The following is an 18,319-nucleotide window of genomic DNA, read 5'->3' as shown; positions in this document are numbered from 1 at the left end:
TTCTGGCTTTATATCTTATTAGAGAAAAGGAGGCCTGAGAGAGGTGGATGCCCATTCTTTCAAAGCGTCCTCCCAGCACAACTACTAAAGTCATAGGACTGAGCCAGTATTCCTCGTGTGGATGTTTGCAGTGGCTACTCTCCATTTGAGGGCTGAGGGACAGTATCACATCACTTGAAGATGGCATGAAGCAAATAGTAATAAGGCATTTGTATTTGTCATGTTAAACTCACGATGATGGTGGATCAGTAATGTGCTACTCTGATATGCATGATGCTCATGGAAGGATGGTGTGGTGATTCTTAAATGGGCCTTGAGATAAGAAAGCAAAAGTCTTTGGAAGGGACCTTTCCTTCAGAAAATTTTTTAAATGAATGTAAAGTATGGATGTGTGGCTCTGGGGTCTGGAGTAAACTATCTGAACTGCTTCTAAAGGAAATATGGGGAGCCTCAGTACCAATTGCTCTGATCTGTTGACCTGTTCCTGCTGCACCAAATTCTTCGTTAATGTATTTGTAGCTGTAAATTGCTTCTGAGTACTTTTATTGTATATTCCACAGAAAATGGAGCCCACTGCGCTAAGCAGTCAATGTAGAGTGGAAGGAGTTGAATGTAGAAGTAGTTGTGAAAGTTGGCCATGTGGCTGTAGCCACTTTGCTCTGTGTAACACAAAACAGATTTTATCCCAGCTCAGAATGAATATAACTTTACTTCCAGTGCAGACAAGACCACATTCATTTTCTCTCTTTCTCTTTTTTTTTTCCTGGTTAACTTTAGTGGATAATGACATACAGCTGAATTCAGAAAGGTGGTTTATGTATATTTAATGTAATATTTTGCTTCCAGCATTTTTAATGTAATCATTTTAATGTAGTCTTCTTAAATATGTCTTAAATATATGTCTTAAATATATGTCTGTATATGTATAATTGTGTATTTATAACATCTCCACACTATTACATATACTTTCAAAATACATTTGCAGATCTGCTGATGCTGTATGGACAATTTTACCTTACACCTTCTGGGAAGATGAATAGAGTCTTGGTGGCTAGGATAATTCACACACTAGTGAGGGGATATTGCTTCCAGACTGATGAGTTGAAATGTGATGTGTTTAACTTCTTTTCAAGAGCAATGCAGTGTGCGAGGTATGTTGCAAGTGTTCCTTTTTTATGTTAATACCTGCTTTTATAGATAATAACTATTTAAAGTATTTTGGATTAAACTCGAGTAGTAGCAGGTAATCCTCTTTAGACATATTTCATTGTTCTGTCTTTGAACGCTTTTAATAAATTCTTTATTAATAACTTCTGCACTTGTTAGGCAAATAACATTCAGATTAGAGTTACATGCTAGTATTTACTTTTAAATAATTTGTGTGAAAAGAAATATGATTATTCGTTCTGGAAGTTTGAGTCTTTGGTTTATATTGCAGGCAAGACAGAAATATTGCGGGCCTGGATCATATTATTGCAGCAATGAATATCTTCTTCAATACATTTGCTGTTAACTGTCGCAAACGGATTTGTAAAATTGGAGAAGAAATTTTGCCTACAGTGCTTTATATATGGACTCAGTATAGACCAAAAGATTCCTTGAAGGAATCAATAATTGAGTTATTTCGTCTCCAAGTTCATATGCATCATCCAAAGGGTGCAAAATCTCAGGAAAAAGGTACTATTGAGAGCTCCCTGTTTTATTTCTAGCACTGTATGTGATAGTTCAAATTATTGTGCTAGTTTTCTGAATTTTGTTACCGAGTCTTGGAAATGCTGATGGAAATGATGATTACTTGCCAGTAGTTTTATTCTACAGATCTACACTGAAAATGAGTTTTCAAATTGTATGCATTACAATTTCAATTTGTATGCACTGTGTGCAAATTGTATGCATTAATTGTATTAAGTCCTGTAAAGTTTGGTTGTTTTTATCCTAAAGTTATTACTAAATCAAAGCACAAAGTCTTTGGCAAAGGGAATAGTAGTTCATATTGAATTTAGGTTGCCATATGTATCATATACCCATGAGCGTTAGGAAATGATTGCAGTCTGACTTACTATAGAATACTGGCCAGAAAACATCACTCAGTAATTTCTGTTTGCCTGTCATGGCCTAGTTTGGTTATAGCATCATTATTTTTTTAAAAAGATGGTTATTTTTGACTTTGACTACAAATGGCAAAGAGTTTACTATTAGTCAATACAATAGCTTACCCACTGCATTTCATTGTAGTCTTTCTAGTTAGATAAAGAATTGAATATTTCAAAATTCTTCCCTATGCTTATATACTATGATTAAGTTGTCTTTTAAGTTTTTTCACTTTTTTACTTCATTCATTCTCCATTATAAGACTTATTCTGCAGGCCTGCATTTGTTGTTTTGTGTGCTCTGCTCTGATTTTTGCTATATTTTGTATTGTCTAAGTAGGTTTATATATTGTATGAAGTGAGTGGCACATGTTATGTTTTAATTTTTCTTGCATGTACAGGTGCATATGACTCAAAAAAATGGCAAAGTATCTTACATAACCTATATGATTTGCTGGTGAATGAAATAAATCTCATAGGCAGTAGAGGAAAGTATTCTTCAGGCTCAAGAACTATTGCTGTGAAGGAAAATTTGATTGGATTAATGGCTGATATTTGTCATCAGGTAACATTTTTATCTGAATATAAATTTGATGTATATACTTATGGTATTGTACATTTTCCTTTTTAAAGTAATATGTCTATAACATTTCCTAAAGATCATTTACTGAAGTATTAGTTCCTTTTCTGTGCTCTGTTGTGTTAGTTTTTAGTTTTTGTGCAGGTTAGAAGTGTTTGGACTTTTAAATTATACTATTTTTCACTAGTGTTTCAGATTAGAATGGAAGCATAAATTCTGTTGCAGTAAGAAATTATAACTAATACCACTTACTGCCTCAGAAGAGGCTTTAAACAGTAAAAATGGACCAGTTTAGTGTGACATTTCAATTTTCCTTTTTTGTTTACTTTCTAATTTCTCTTCATGAAGGTATTTACAGAGGATACAAAAGTTCTGGAAATTACCCAGTCGTATACCGTTTCGCAGTCCAGTGATGAAACAGTACCAAGCAAGCGCAGGAGGATTGAACTAGACTGGGAGGTAATTCGAGAAAACCTGCAAAGATCACAGAAGGATTTTGATGTCATACCTTGGTAATAACATCTTTACATGAAACAAATACCACTACAGACATCTTAATAAGTTAAATTATTTTCCTGAATACATTGTGCTTTCAAATTAGGTGTCTGCACGTGCTGTATATCTAAGCAGTAAGCTTAGATTCTCACAGCATTTGGAAAGTAGTGAGTAGTGGTTTTGGCACTCTTGCTTTAAAAATTTTATACGTATGGTTTCCTGAGAAATAACAAATGGCATCTGGTAAATTGTGTTGCAGTGCATAACATATTACAGCCTCTTATTTTTTATCTGTCTTTTGTGCTAGATATTACCAGTCTTCATGTAAGTGAATGTGTCATCCAGCTCATGAGTATTAGGAAATGAAGTTGAGGTTTACTGCTGCCTTAAGCTGGCTGGGTCATGGAACAGCAACCATTAACAGTTAGGCTGTTCTGAACTAGTTCTCGCAGTTTGCCTTAATACCTTGCCTAAAAACTGTTGAAGTGGAAGGCCTGGCATCTTAGCTTGGACACCAATGAAGGTGAATTTTTGTTGACATTAGGGACTTCTGAACTGTTCATCATCTTCCACTGGCTGCCACAGGCGAAAGAATCTAGCAGAGAGTAGAGATACCTAGATTTTTCCAGGACTTACCAACTGTAGTCCTAAACTCAAGAATGTTGACTTTTTAGCTTCAGTAGATTACACTAAATGATTTTGCTGTCACCGTTCCTCCCTTTTTTACTTTTCTTGGAAATTGCTGTATAGGATACTAGAACAGTGTAGCTGTTTGTGAATTGGGTTCTGAGCAGCAGCAAGGTGTGCGTTTAATGCTCACTCTTGAGACAAGGTGACTGTTTAGGACCTGACTGAGAAGTTAGCCCACTGTTCTGAGGAGAGATAGCAGTCTCCAAGAAGTACTATGAGTACTATAGAGTTGCATCCATTGCTATGAACAAAACCCTTTCACAATTCACCATTCCCAGCTTAACTTTTTGTTCATTTGATGAATCTTGATTTTCATATCTGCTGAAGTGTTGTCATTTTTATGTAGTTTCTTCCTGGAAGTCACTTCCTGAGTCAAGAGTGTGTAACAAGCTAGTCTAGCGGAAGGACAAAAATAATTTTCTTGTCTGATTTTTTTTTTCATGGTCAGAAGCCAATGAAGTCAGCTTGTAAGAAACTTTTAGTGGTAGTGAGGCTAGACAGGCAGACTTCCCAAGTGAAAAAGTAGAACTGCTGAATCTTTAACCTTTGATAATAAACAAATCAGCTGAATACTAGAAAATATAAATGTGAAATGGCAATCAGAGAATACAGTGTTCAGTAACTTTTGAAGACACATTTATGTATGCTTCATATTGATTGCTTCACATTGTGTTTTCAAGGTTACAGATTACAACTCGATTACTATCAAAGTATCCCATGAGTCTTCCTAACTGCGAGCTACCTCCCTTACTCAATATACTTCACCAGTTACTGCCTCAGCAGCGACGTGGAGAAAGGACCCCTTATGTGCTGAAGTGTCTTAAAGAGGTAGCTTTGTGTCAAAACCAGAAAACTGATTTGAAAAGCACCTACAAGTTAGAGCTCAAGAGAACCTGGGCAAAAGTTTGGTCTCTTACCATTCGTAGCGTAAGTTTTCAGCAAATCGAAGTGGAGAGCTTTGGGTTACTTGGAGCTATGATTCAAGGAAACCTTGTTGTAACAGATAAAGAACTTTGGAAGATATTTTCAGGACCTCCATTGAAACCTTCAAGGTAAAACGGGAAGCAAAGATATTATTTCATGTCTGATTCACATTGCTTTTTACTATGTAACCAAAACCAGTGCATTATTCAAAGTATTATTATTGTTGTTTTTGTGGCTGCATTTGTAGTTAAGAACTAGCCACATCTGTGTTTTAAGCATTTGAAACTGATGTAAATATGTGCATAAGTGTAAAAGCAGAGGTGGAAGAGGAGAGGCAATCATTTTTTAAATGTTAAATCTGACTAAAAATGTAAAATCTGACTGAAAGAGATGTGGTTGGTTTTTCAAAGTTAAAAAGTATGATTTCTTCTAAATATATATTTGATTCTGAAATTAGTGTCCGGAAACAGTCTTTAAAATAAACAGGAAACATCTGTATTAGCAAAAATATGGCTTTTAAAAATGCAGGTTCTAATAAAGGAGTTTTTCTAGTATGTATGCTATTAAGTTGTTTGTGCATTTGATGCTCCCCAAAAGTGCAAAAATACTGACTTTGCTCTCTCAAATACCCATTTGTTTTTTTCTCATAAATGCCCTCTCTTCCTTTTTTTATTACAGTTCTGCAGTATGTTGTTTAGCATTACTGATGTCTGCCTATTCAGTGCCAGAAAATTTGGACATAGGAATGGATCAGAGTAATTGTGAAAGAAATCTGGTTTCTGTATTAAAGGAGGCAATAATGAAATGGGTACTGTCCTGCTGTTTGGAGGAAGAAATGGAAGAATGTCTGAAGTTGCCTCCTGTGCTCTGCAGGTAGAGTCTTCGTGGCATAATTTTATGTAAACTTGCCCTGTAATGCAGAGGACTGTCCAGGGGAAAGTGGATTTGCAGAACCGTATGATGGTACTGCTTTGGTAGAGTTAGGTTTTTTAAGCTTACTGTAGGATATCATTTTTGGGGACATAGTTTAGTCATCTACCCATAGCATAGCACATACAGGAAGTATGTGTTAGAAATCTTAAGTGAAAATTTAAGCCACTTTGAAGGTACACATTGAATCTTGTCAGTGTTTGTGCACACTACAGTAATCCCAAGAGCATGTCTGATTGAAAGAAAATCAAAATAATTCAAAATAATTTTCTTTTTTTTTTTCAGTGATTTTCCTCATCTTATGATACAAAAAATTCTTGTGAGCCTTACAATGAAGAACAGTAGAGCTGCTATGATTTTTTTCCAAAATGATGCTAAATGGTATGTTTTTAAATCAATCATTATAAATATTTATGCTTCTTATATTTGCTATTTTATCAAGCAGAGACAATGAAATGCATAAATGTTCCTTGAGCTCTTTTGCATCTTTCTGTACAACATTGTCAGTACCCCATAAAAATAAGAGTTTTTGCTATTTGTTAAGATGCTTTAGGCAGATGTTGAAATATTAGCAGATGTTGCTGACAGAGTCAAAGATTCATGTACTGAACAAAATATCTTAGGAGGAATAAGTTTCTCAAGCAATACAGCTAAATATTTGTCTCTTTACACACAAATACATTAGATACTTTTAACTCCATAATATCATATTTTTCAAATAATTTGTAACTTTATACAAATATATATTCATGCTTGTTAACATTAACTTCCATTGTAAAGGAAGCATATACTTTAGGATTTTTCTTGAAAATCAGAGGAAATCTGTAAAGGTTAGGTGATTAATTTCTGGGTCCTTAGGCTACTCAGTATTTGTGGCCCCAGTTACATGTTACTTGAGTCTCTTGGAGTCATTCTAAGAATGCTGTTGCATCTTTCTCTGATGCATATGTTTGAGCTCCCGGACTATATCCAGCTTGCTCTTAATGAAATTAAAGTGTGTATAACTTCTTGTAATGAAAGATAAAAACATTAGTTTCAGGCTTCTTGTGAATTTATGCTGCAATTATGTGAAGTAGATTGATGTCAGCTATCTCAACACAAACCAGTTGTTGGTACGTGAGCTACAGTAGAACTTATGATGCATATACAGGCTTTATTTTTCCTTGTAGTTTCTTCAGACAGAGCTGAAATGGTAAGTATCCATTCCATGGTGAAAGTCACCTCAGAAATAAAAGATTAACCAGTTTCATTAACTTTTTTACAGAAGTTAAAATTTTAAATTTAAAAATTTTATTTTGCCTCTTTTTTAACATTTAAATAATAGTGTTAAAGACATATATTCATATATGTTCATATATGTTCATATATGTTCATATATGTTCATATATGTTCATATGTTCATATATTGGCTGCTAAAGTAGAAACAATGTCTCTTCTTCAAGTGTGCAGCACTTCCAAGGAAAAGAAGAAAGCGATTTTTCTGACGTTGAAGAGCTGTATCTACAGACAACATTTGATGAAATGGATATTTTCACTAACTTTGCAGTAAACGTTGCAGATAAAAATGTGACTGGTTCAAGACTTGCCATCAACCAAAATCTTAGGGAAACACTGGAGTACTGCCTTTCAACAATGTCAGAAAAGCTTTTAAGCAGCTATGCTCCTGAGGTAAGTTAGAAATTACTCTTGCATCCTTATAGGTGTGCTCCCAAACAATGTATTTTCAAGGAAAAGTATAGAGATTTTCATTTCTTTTGTTGCTAAAAATGAACTGCAAACATTTTACAAACTGTCTTCAATAATATGAAACAGAGAAGTCTGTGCTTTTGTACATCATTGGCAAACCGTAATTTCCTCAAGTATGTAGGAAGCTACTTTACAAGCTGTGTAGAAGTTGCTACATAAATCTTTGTTACACTACTTTTTGAGATGTTTGCTTCAACTTCTGTGCCCCTGTAATGCTTCAAGCTCTTGCCGGTTTTCAACCAAGATTGCCTGAGGCACAGAGGTCTCACATAGGTTTTGTAAAAAGAGGCAGCAGTGTAAAGGCAGAGAAAGCTGCAAATACAGGCTGTATTAACAAGAGCATAGCCAGTGCTCAAAGCAGATGATTATCCTCCTCTTCTTGGTGCCCTCTGTGTCTAGAATGCTGCATCCAGTTTTGGGCCTCCCAGGACAAGACACTTGGTGCGTTCAGTGAAGACCAATGAGGTGGTTAAGGGCTAAAGCACTTGAGCTGTGAGCAGACACAGAGGGAGCTGGGCTTGTTCAGCCTGGAGCAGGGATGGCTCTGGGGGGACCTAACAGGCTTTGAGGGAGCCTCCCAGTGCCTATAAAGTTATCTGGAAGACACGGCCTGGCTCATCACAGTGGTGCATTGCAGGAGGGTCGGGGACAGCAGGCATAAACTGAAACAAGAAATTCACACCGGTGCAAGGAAAGTTTTATAGCTTGAGGACAGTCAAGCAGTGCCACAGTTTGCCCAGAGAGATTGTGTAGTTTTCATCCTTGGAGCTTTTCAAGCTCTGACTGGATCAAGCCCAGAGTAACCTGATCTGACATCAGAGCTGGTCTGCTGTGGGTAGGAGGTTGGACCAGAGACCTCCTGAGGTCTGTTTGAACCGGAATTATCCTGTTATCCATTTTATATCTTCCACTTGTTGAAACAACAGGATCTTTCCGTTGGAGAAAAATCTTGACTTGTAGAAGAAGAGCCAAAGCCTAATGGTGTGAAAAGTTGATGAAGACAAAAGCAGCAGGCTTTTTAAGTTTCCATCTCCTTTGACAGGCTAGCTATGATTTTGATACAGTGCTGTGCCTCCTTGGCAACTTGTTGTTAAGGTCCTATAATACTTGGTGAGACAAAAGAGGCAGTGCAAAGGTTTGAAACAAGATATGTCAGCTAGGCACTGTAAAACCTCTTCCTGGTTTTGCATATGTAAACAGTGTGTATGCATGAGTTTCTCCATCTTTTTATAGATACATATTTTAAAGAATGTGATAGCAAATCCTCTTTGGTCTCTCTCCCAGAGAAAGTAAAAATATTCATCTGCTCTTTCTTCTTCTTTGATCCAAATAAATTAGGTAAAAAAGGGGTCTCCAGAATGTTCCTGTGGTAGATTTGGATGCATTCACAACCCTACATGCCATTTGTTTGTTGACATTTGTTTGTTACTGCTAAGAAGAAACTTATGAATTTACTAAGATAGCAAGAGGCAGTGGTAGGAATGTGTGGTAGTCCATGACTAGGCCCATACTATCTCTTGTCCTGGTGTGGTGGTTTTACTCAGCTGGGCAGCTCAGCTCCGCCACAACCCCTCTCTCACTCCCCAACTCCTTACACATGAGGAGAGCTGAAATTATTACTATGATGGAACCTAAAGGAGAGGGAGAATTTAAACTATTGTGAAGGAGGGAGGTGTAAGGGCCATGAGAGATGCAGAGAATATTATAACATGGAGAGCCAAAAGGACTTGCTAGGGACCTAAGACAAATGCAAGATGCAGAACACTAAAATGCAAAGCTTCATTCATTCTGACAAAATATGTATATACAAGTGTTGAAAAGAGACTAAAGAATTTGTATTTTTCTTAAAAAAAATCATATTAAACCACTGGTGCTTATAGTGTGTGTTTTATTTAGTCTAGGCTTGTTGCTGCTGAACATCTTGTTCGATGTGTCAGTCTCTCAATTGGTGTTCTTGGCTGCTATTGCTACACTGGTTTATTTACAGAAGAGGATGCCTGTAAATCAGAGTTGTTCCAGAAAGCTAAGGTAAGCAGCAATGTGTTTGCAAACAACTTAAAGTAGATCGTTAAATATAAAATCATTTTAAAAACTCTATTCATATTAACACACCTTCAGACCATGAATATTTCCCTTGATTTCTGCTTAAAAAAAAAAAAAGCAGTAGAGAGGTTTAAATATGTTACTGCTGCTGAAAAAGTCAATGAGTTCTGTCAATATACCAATATATCAAGTTTACAGATTCTAAATATTGGTATGTTTCTCTATCACTCCTTTTAAAAAGATAAAATAATCAAGGATTTTTGGGCAAAAGGACTACTTAGGATGAAAATTCCTTTCATTTATAGGTCTTTCATGCAGGATTTTTTTTAAGATGGTCTAAGCCAGTATGATGACAGCTATTGTTGTTTTTATTGTTGTGTGAGGTGGTTTTGCACTTCAAATATGGAATCCCAAAACTTTACATTATGGACAGATACCATATTTTTCTTTCATGATGAAAACTTCAGTGTTTCAGTCTGGTCTGTGCCATTTATTTGTCGCTTCTGGAGCAGAATGTTTGGAAAAAAAAGGAAAAAAAAATGTGCCCAAACTCACTGATGCACACTGTAAATATCAAAGCTGTATGAATCAGAATGTATGAATGCGTATGAATGAGAATTATGTCCTTTTGTCTGTGTGTGTGCTGCGCATGTGCCAACATATAAAGGAATTTAACTGAGATATTTGTTGTATTTTTATTAGTCTCTCATTCATTATGCTGGAGAAAGCATTTCTAACTCAAGAAAGAAACTAAATGAAGATGCCCAGATCAACTCACTGAGGACTTTGATAATGCAGTGTACAAAATGTTTATGCAATTGTACCAAGGTAAAGCTTATGAAGTAATTTTTGTTTCTTTCCTCATTAATGAGATCACAAAGTTGGATATCATGTGTGGTACATGAAAAAAATGAATTAACCTATCTGCACATCTTACTTTCTTACAGAACAGTGCTTATAAGATGCTGTCCAATTTATTCCTGCGTTTGTTAACATCAAAATTTATGAACGATCTTGTAGATATTTGCAAAAATCTGGTAAGTACGTTCCCTGTGTTTCTGAATGCAGAAATGGTATATTTCTTATGGTATAATAATTTGGAGGCAAACAAAATACGATACTTATTGGGAAAAAGAAAGCACTAAAATACATTGAGTTTTACAGAGATTTCTAACCGGCAACATTTCTATTTAACATTTGTGTATTTTGAACACAGGCACAGGGGAAAAATAAGGACAAGTGGATAACATTTGATCAATGTTAGCATGCCTATTCACATTAAAAAACACGCTATTTTTGGAATTTTTAAATACTTTATTAGTGTTAAATGATATATAGATTTTATGCCATAGAAAGAATTTCTATAACACGACATTTAACTTTAATGCATGTGGAAATGTTAAGAACTTTTTTTTTTTTTTTTAGTTTGATGGATTTATGTGTCTTAAAAAACACTGTAAAGATGTTTTTATGTAGATATTAAATCTTTGAACTGTAACTGGCTCTCCTTTCTCACTGACAAAAGTAATAGGGTGGCACATCACTGTGTTTACTACAACTCTTGAAACTTCTCATTTTGGCAGATTGTGCTGTAGTCAGGTCTAGGTAGGCAAAATCCTTTTTTTTTTTTTCAGGTGAGGAGAACCTGAGAAACTTACCTTCTGTTAGCTTCTCATCTAGTAGGGAAAGTAGTAATTACTGTGCCCTCAAAAAGGCCCTACGCCGCCTTTTCATTTCTGTGTAATTATGAAGTATGGTGGGAAGTTCGGAGTCTTCCAGAGGATTGTTTTTCAAATACTAACAATATCCTTGGCACCATCTAAAACACAAAAACGTGTGTCTGTCTCAGGAAGCTTATGTCTTAAAGAGAATAGTTCAAATACAATTCACATGTTTAGAAGACAGTTTCATAACAGAGTGAAATTCATCGCTTCAGTGTAGCCCTTATTTTCTTCACCTGTTCGAGTTGACTGGAAAACTGTGGTGTCTTTCCTTGTCCTATGCTTATGTGTTTTCTCCCATCATTAAAAGCCAACTTTAAAAGAATATTGTGTTTTTGTCAGATGACATTTACTGGAAAACCAAGTGACTTAGGAGAAGGGGATGTAGTGGGGCATGATCCTGAGGAGAGTATAATGGAAGCAGATAACCAGGTATCTGATAATCTATTTGATGGTCATTCAGTGACTGACATCAGTGGTACAAATGAATCTGGTGACATGCAAAGTGTAACAGGTAAGCTTTCTCTCTGTCCAAAACTATTTGCAAAAGATTAAGACCCTGCTTTCCTGCCTTATTTTTACAAATTGTTCTTTCCTTGAATGACAGTTAGGTATCATATTGTTCTGCTTTTAATCAGGTAATAGTTGAACCAGGTACTTTCTAAACAATAATTATTTTGTACTTCATTAGTGTTTTAAAGATATTAATCAAATACTCTAGCTCATCTGGAAATGATAAGTTTATTTTTTATTTTACAAATAGTGAAATGCAGGAAACTAGTTAACTTGCTCAAAGTCAGAAATTTTGGAAAAGAAGAGAAGGTGTGTCTGTAGACTACCTGTCTCTGTCATTAGGTTGTGCTTCATTTTCTTAAAAGTAGTCCTATTTCACTTCTCCTTTTGCTGATCAGTAATTCTTGGCAAGGTCAGCTTTCTTGCATCTCTGGACCAGTAGGAGGAGGAACATGAATTTGTATGTCCTTGGGACAGGCGTTTATTGCTGTTAAGACCTATAAGTACAGATGTTCTCTGTCATTTTAATTTCTTTCTTAAAATGATGCGTATTTTAGTTTCTAATCAGGACTATGGTTTCTGTTTTGTTATTGAAGAACAAGGAAATCATGGTGTTACACTACTGCAACAAAGAGCTGGTCTGTTTTCTCCATCGTGTTGAATAAATGTCTTTAGAAATATCTTCTCCAGCCATCCAATAAATAGTTCTAAAGTTTGTGATTGCAGAAAGTTACTCTAAATGTGGCAGAGCTCTAAATGTGACAGGAAATGACATTTGTAACTATTTCTTCTAGGTTATAATTGAAATTTGGATGAGGACATTAATATAGTGGTAATTGTCGTAATTTCACTGTTGGGGAAGCTTTGAATCTGTAGTTTAAAATACATCCTAAGTAATAGCGAATGGCACAAAAAAATGGTTCTGCTGTGTTCATTGTACTTTGACGGGAGAAATAAGCCATCTGTATGAGCACATAAAATTGAAAGCATCTGTTTTAAAGAGGGCCTTTTTAGATGTAGAAAGCATTCAAGAAACTACTGTTGCAGTATCTGTTCAATAACAAATTAAGGTTGCTAGTACTCTGTCTATTATAAGAACTTAGTTTTGTAAAGACATAAAATGTTATAAAACTTTTTTTATTGTACTTGGAGAGGCATTTCTTACATGTGAACCTTATTTTCAGGTGCTGTGAGTCCATTAGCTGAAGAACAGTTGACAAAGCAGGATTTACTCCTCCTTGAAATTTTGAGGTTCTTATGTATTTGTGCAACTACAGTCCAAACTCGGACAGTGAGCTTCCGAGCCTCTGATATACGGAGGAAGCTGTTAATGTTAACTGATCGGAGTGTCTTTGACAGTGCTAAGCCATTGCATTTGCACATGGTGAGTGTGAGATTATTTTACAGAAGACTCACCTCTGTTCCTGTACTGTTTTAAAAATTGTATATTCTTGATGGCCTTTCTCTTGTCAGTCCTCTGAGAAGACCAGAAAAAGGCTACTTCTGATATTTTGAAGTGTGCCACAGTAGGCGGGGAAGGAGCAGTTAGAATTTGTTGTAAATTAGAAAACAGCTGAGAAGTATAAACATCTTGCCTTTATCATTAATTATTTGTTAAATACCTAGAAATGGTCTCTGTCATAGAACAGGATCTGTGTTTTAATTTACAAAGGAAATATTTTTTAGCTGCCAAAACCAAAAATTTAATGAGCAATATTAGTGTGACAGTCTGCATAAAAAGATGGTAGGATTCTAACACGTAAGAGCTGACGTTAGGTATCCTTACTGCATGATGACATTTTATGTGACAGTTACTGAAAATGTCTTTTAGTTTTTCTTGTTGTCTACTTATTTTCTTAAGAATTATTTTCCATTTTGGTTCTTTTTTTTTGTTGTCTTCCCCAGTACTTGGTCCTTTTGAAGGAGCTTCCTACTGAAGAAAACCTCTTGCCTGAAGATGAAGTTCTTATGCTTCTTAGACCTCTTTCGTAAGAGAGAAACTATTTTAGCATTATTAGAGCTATTTTAGTTCAACAGCTGCAGGATTTGAGGGCTGTTCAGTGGTTCAAGATTTTTTTTCTTTCTTTCTTTGACAGTGCTGTGTGTTCCTTTTACCGTCGAGATCAAGACGTTTGTAAAGTAATTCTAAACAATTTGCTGCCTATAGCAGTAAGTTTGGGCCAGTCCAGCGCACATGCGGAAGAGACAGGGGATGCTCAAGGGCAATTTTTGACAATTATTGGAGCCTTTTGGTATGTTTTCTCTCCTTAATCAGAAGTCTGTTTGCTGGGCATAAGATTTTTAACTTCGTTATCCATGTGATGACTGTAGTGATGTTGTGTGTCTTGCTATTGGTATCCCATGAGTCCATGTGCTTTTCCTTTATCCAGCATTTAACTTTCCAGATTTCTATGTCATATTTGTATCAAAGTGTCTTTACAGTCCTTAAGATGATAACGTTATAGAAATAAACACTACACAGTTGTATATTAACAAAGATTTTACTCTCAATCGGATAAGTATCACAAGTATTGGATAAGTATAACAAGTGATAACTTCAGCAATCAAAAATGAATGTTGCTTATTATTGTAGATTACCAGGAAAATCATCAAATCCCGCCAAACTTACCTATTAAGCACAAAAGAATGAACTGCAAGCAGCAAAAACTAACTTGTTAGACTTTTTCTCAAAATAGTTGGCAACTTTTTCATTTATTCAAATGTTCCTTATTTTAGGAAGCTATCTCAAGGAAAGAGATGCACGGCACCAGTAAGAGTAGCGCTTTTAAACTGCATGAAAGCCCTGCTAGAGGTAATCCCATTTTTTCTTACATTCATTAGCATGTTAAGTATATACTTAAGGTGTGCTTGAAAACAGTGTCTAAAGATTTTTTTTGCATATATCAGTAAGTATATCACTGTAAGTATTCTGTATATTTTAAACCTCAATATTCATTTTCTTCAGGCTGATCCTTATTCCAAGTGGGCTATCCTTAACGTAAAAGATGGAGATCTTCCTGTGTGTGATGCTTTCCCACATTTTCTCGCAGATAGTCACCATCAAGTTTGCATTCTCGCTGCAAAGTCAATTACCAGGTGATAATGCAGATCTTTTTTCTGTTTATAACAGTAATTTTCACTTTAACTGGGTCTTACTTCTGCTACTGTATAGCTGCTGTTTCTAGTAGTTCTGGCGCATTGATCTTGAGGGAATATAAAAGCCTATGAAGTATTCTGTGTGTATATATATATGTGTGTGTGTATATATATATAAAATTATGTACATATATATAAACTGTGTATAATTGTAATTTTTGCATTAGATACATTATGCAAAACTTGAATATGAAATAGTTGTTTATCCTTTAGAAATAAGTTGGGCACATTTTGTAGCATGAAGACTATTTCAAAGGATCTTGTATTTTTGAATACTATGTACAGTTCTTTCTCCATATCTCAGAAAGGATGTAATGGAACTGGAATAGGAGTGGAGAAGGGATTTTCAAAAGTAAGGAACACTTTACACACATCAATTGGTTGTATAAATTGTAGCCCTTCAGCATAAAGGGAGTTGAATTGCCCGAGATACTACGTTACAAAATATGGAGTGGAACAAAATGAAGATAGGCAGTCTTTTCCAGTTTAAAGACTAGGGGACATCAAGTGAAGCTAACACATTCAAGATTCTAAGAAAATATGGTTTAGTTCATACAATATTCAATTATGCTGATTATTATCCTACTGTGTTCACCTGTCTGGATGCCCAAAGTTTACAGGGACTCAAAAAGCGACTGGGCAAATTCATGAAAGAGAAAATCATTGAAGGATACTAAATATAGTCACCACTTCTAACTCATGATCTGCCTAGGTCCCATGTTGTCAAGTATTAGGATATATATATTCAAGGGTGTTACTATACATACAAGGGAAGCATATGGTGATCTTTCTGAGGTATCTGCTGTTGGTCACTTAGAAATGGCTAGAATGACGTTTGGTCCAATCCACTATGATGTTCCAATTTTTGTAGCAGAGTGAGTTGGGCCTTTATCTAAAAAAAAATATATACTTAATACGTATAATATATGTATATACATATATACACATATATATCTATATATGAATTATATACTATGTGTGTATGTGTGTGTATATATATATATATATGTATTTGAGAAACTCTTTATACAAGTACATTTGTTTAATAAATGTATTCCCAACATACTTCATGAGGTGGAATGTGCCATTGTGACAACTAATTGCAGTTTGGATTCCTGCACTGGCAGAGATTGGGAAACTTTCTTTCCAGCGTTTAGCCCCAGCAGATATTCTTCCTGTTACTGATAAAGTTTGAGGGAGAGGAAGGAAGGACTGCTATATACAAGAAAGTTAAGAAGAAAATTAGAGTGTATAGAAAAGCAGAATCTTATTATTTGCTATGCACAATATGCAGCAATTCTGTAGACTAAATGTTATGCTAATAATTATTGTTTTTTTGAAGTTTGTTTCAAGATGTGAAACAGAAAGATTCTTCTGGATTGTCAAAACCTCTTCCCTTGAAGCTCCAGCAAAAGGCTTTTGAGAATGCCTATCTCAGAGTTCAGGAAGGAATGAGCAATCTGGTAACAAGATCTAGTCATTAGTTTTGCCAAATTTTCAGGTTGTGAATACGATGACCTTTGAAATAAGTGTGTTTAGCTTTCCAAGAATATTAATTCTTCATGGTTTCTGGTAATCTGAGGTGGTGGAACAAGGTGGTGGACAGGAAATCCATTATACATTCAGTCAGTCTCTGTTTTGTCCACGTTAAAAATTTGTCAGCTTTTTCAGCGTATGCTTTGGACTGTATAATGCTACTTGTTGTTGCAGATTTCACTACTGTAACACTTAAGAAAGAAAAACGGAACCATACTATTATAGACAATATATAAGTAGTGAATAGGTAGCAATGTAAATTTAAATTATGTACTTAGTATAAAAGCAGAACATTAAATTTCGGTAAGGTAAGGTTTCCAGTGGTATTAGGACACTGATTTCCACAAAATTAAAATTTGCTTAAAATATAAAATATTCAGACAAAAATTCAAGTAAAAGAAAAGTTTTTTTTATTGCAGTAACTGGAAATGTAGTGGTGTATATTACTGCAGAATTTCTTTAACTGTTAATATTTCTATTAGTGTCTTTCATTTTTTCCTCTTCCTTACTACCATGCCTAGTCATTTAAATTTTCCATAATATTTGTCTGTTGCTCTATCATATTTCCACATGCTGTCTCTGTTCGTTGTGTTTTCTCTCTTTGTTGCACTGGCTTGCTGTCCTGTAGCTTGGGCTTGCAGTTGAGGCCTCGTCCCTCTGTGATCTCATTCCATCTGTTGCCTACAGACTTCTGTTGCTCCAGCTCTTTGTTTCATCTATTTTCGCTGTTGCCTCGGCTCTCTGCTCTGTCACCTCACCTTGCTGTCATCTCTCATTAGCTTCTGTCCTTGGTTCAGTTTCATGTTACTTTTATTCAGAATGTGTCACTAGTCAACACTGTGCATTAGGAAAGGAAGAACTGTATTTGAATCACAAGGTAGTTCTTTCCTGTATGCATCAGTGGTTTGTGCTCTTTTTTCTCACATGGTAATATATATGTTATTGTTAGGAAACTAATAAAAAAATTAAAAATTAAAAAAAAAACTTGAGGAAAATCCTGCTGCTGTGTTTGCTTTAGAGGCAGTAAATTTTACAGAGGATCAAAAGGAGACTTCTTAGTGCCTCAGTCATTTATCTGCTAAGTGTGTTGCCTTTGTTTGAGTTGCTAATACTACATATGAACTGGAGTATATGAGGTACAAGCATGTATGCTAACATGCTGGAGGCAGTAAATTGTGTTTGAGAGGTGGAGCAGACAGCGGAGGGATTTAATTTTTAAGCAACCAAAGCAAGATTTTCAGAAGTGTTCATATCAGCACCCTTTGTTCTAACTTATTAATTTAGTTCTCTAGATAATTGATTGTTTTAACAATCATGTTGCTTTAACAGAATTAGATTGTCTTAACAGATTTTTTATGTAAGTTCTTCATTATTTCTTCCTGCAGGTTAGTGGCGATGCAAGTTCTGAAGATCTTTTGGATAAGCAGTGTAATAGAAAAGCAGTTTTGCTGATGCTTGTAACCATGGTTCTGTGCTGCAGCCCTGTATGCGAAAAGCAAGCTTTGTTTGCTATTTGCCAGTCTGTGAAAGAGAATGGGTTAGAACTTCACCTTGTGAAAAAGGCAAGTAAAAATTTCTGGTTTATATTTAGGTTGTAAGTGAAGCAAAGCAAAATTGTAATGGTGCAAAATGCTTTTGTCAATGTTGAAAGTTGTTACATTTTTTAATGCAATGCATGCCTAATGTGAGACTTAAATATCTGAATGAGTTTGTGATTAAATCTAATGATCTGTGTAATGTTAACACAGAAATGATATCTTAACACAGAAATGATATCATAAAAAGCAATTTTAATAGTAAATCCTGTACCTTAAAAGCACAGATCTAAAACACAAATAGATTTTTGTACATTAAAGATTTCAGAGCTCATTAAAAAATTCTTTCTATCCACTAAA

At 35.3% G+C, this 18,319-nt stretch overlaps 1 protein-coding gene across 5 annotated transcripts in view; it reads left to right on the top strand.

The window, feature by feature from the left end:
• Positions 1 to 18,319, top strand: part of ATM (ATM serine/threonine kinase) — a 76,827-nt gene that overhangs the window by 11,566 nt on the left and 46,942 nt on the right. For 4 of the 5 annotated variants that reach the window (XM_040544094.1, XM_040544097.1, XM_040544096.1 and 1 more), the window contains exons 6-24: positions 986 to 1,151; positions 1,439 to 1,677; positions 2,492 to 2,655; positions 3,019 to 3,182; positions 4,536 to 4,907; positions 5,458 to 5,652; positions 5,995 to 6,090; positions 7,152 to 7,377; positions 9,352 to 9,483; positions 10,201 to 10,326; positions 10,446 to 10,535; positions 11,562 to 11,733; positions 12,917 to 13,116; positions 13,638 to 13,720; positions 13,829 to 13,984; positions 14,469 to 14,544; positions 14,698 to 14,828; positions 16,231 to 16,351; positions 17,810 to 17,986. In XM_040544094.1, coding sequence (XP_040400028.1) covers positions 986 to 1,151; positions 1,439 to 1,677; positions 2,492 to 2,655; positions 3,019 to 3,182; positions 4,536 to 4,907; positions 5,458 to 5,652; positions 5,995 to 6,090; positions 7,152 to 7,377; positions 9,352 to 9,483; positions 10,201 to 10,326; positions 10,446 to 10,535; positions 11,562 to 11,733; positions 12,917 to 13,116; positions 13,638 to 13,720; positions 13,829 to 13,984; positions 14,469 to 14,544; positions 14,698 to 14,828; positions 16,231 to 16,351; positions 17,810 to 17,986 — 3,086 coding nt within the window. Of the gene's footprint in view, positions 1 to 985; positions 1,152 to 1,438; positions 1,678 to 2,491; positions 2,656 to 3,018; positions 3,183 to 4,535; positions 4,908 to 5,457; positions 5,653 to 5,994; positions 6,091 to 7,151; positions 7,378 to 9,351; positions 9,484 to 10,200; positions 10,327 to 10,445; positions 10,536 to 11,561; positions 11,734 to 12,916; positions 13,117 to 13,637; positions 13,721 to 13,828; positions 13,985 to 14,468; positions 14,545 to 14,697; positions 14,829 to 16,230; positions 16,352 to 17,809; positions 17,987 to 18,319 lie in introns of those variants that run through there. The other variant, XM_040544098.1, reaches the window with a different exon arrangement.

Source organism: Cygnus olor, chromosome 1 (assembly GCF_009769625.2).
Source record: "Cygnus olor isolate bCygOlo1 chromosome 1, bCygOlo1.pri.v2, whole genome shotgun sequence".
NCBI lineage: Eukaryota > Metazoa > Chordata > Aves > Anseriformes > Anatidae > Cygnus > Cygnus olor.
The sequence above is the reverse complement of the archived record's forward strand: the minus strand, read 5'-3'. Positions and strand labels throughout refer to the sequence as shown.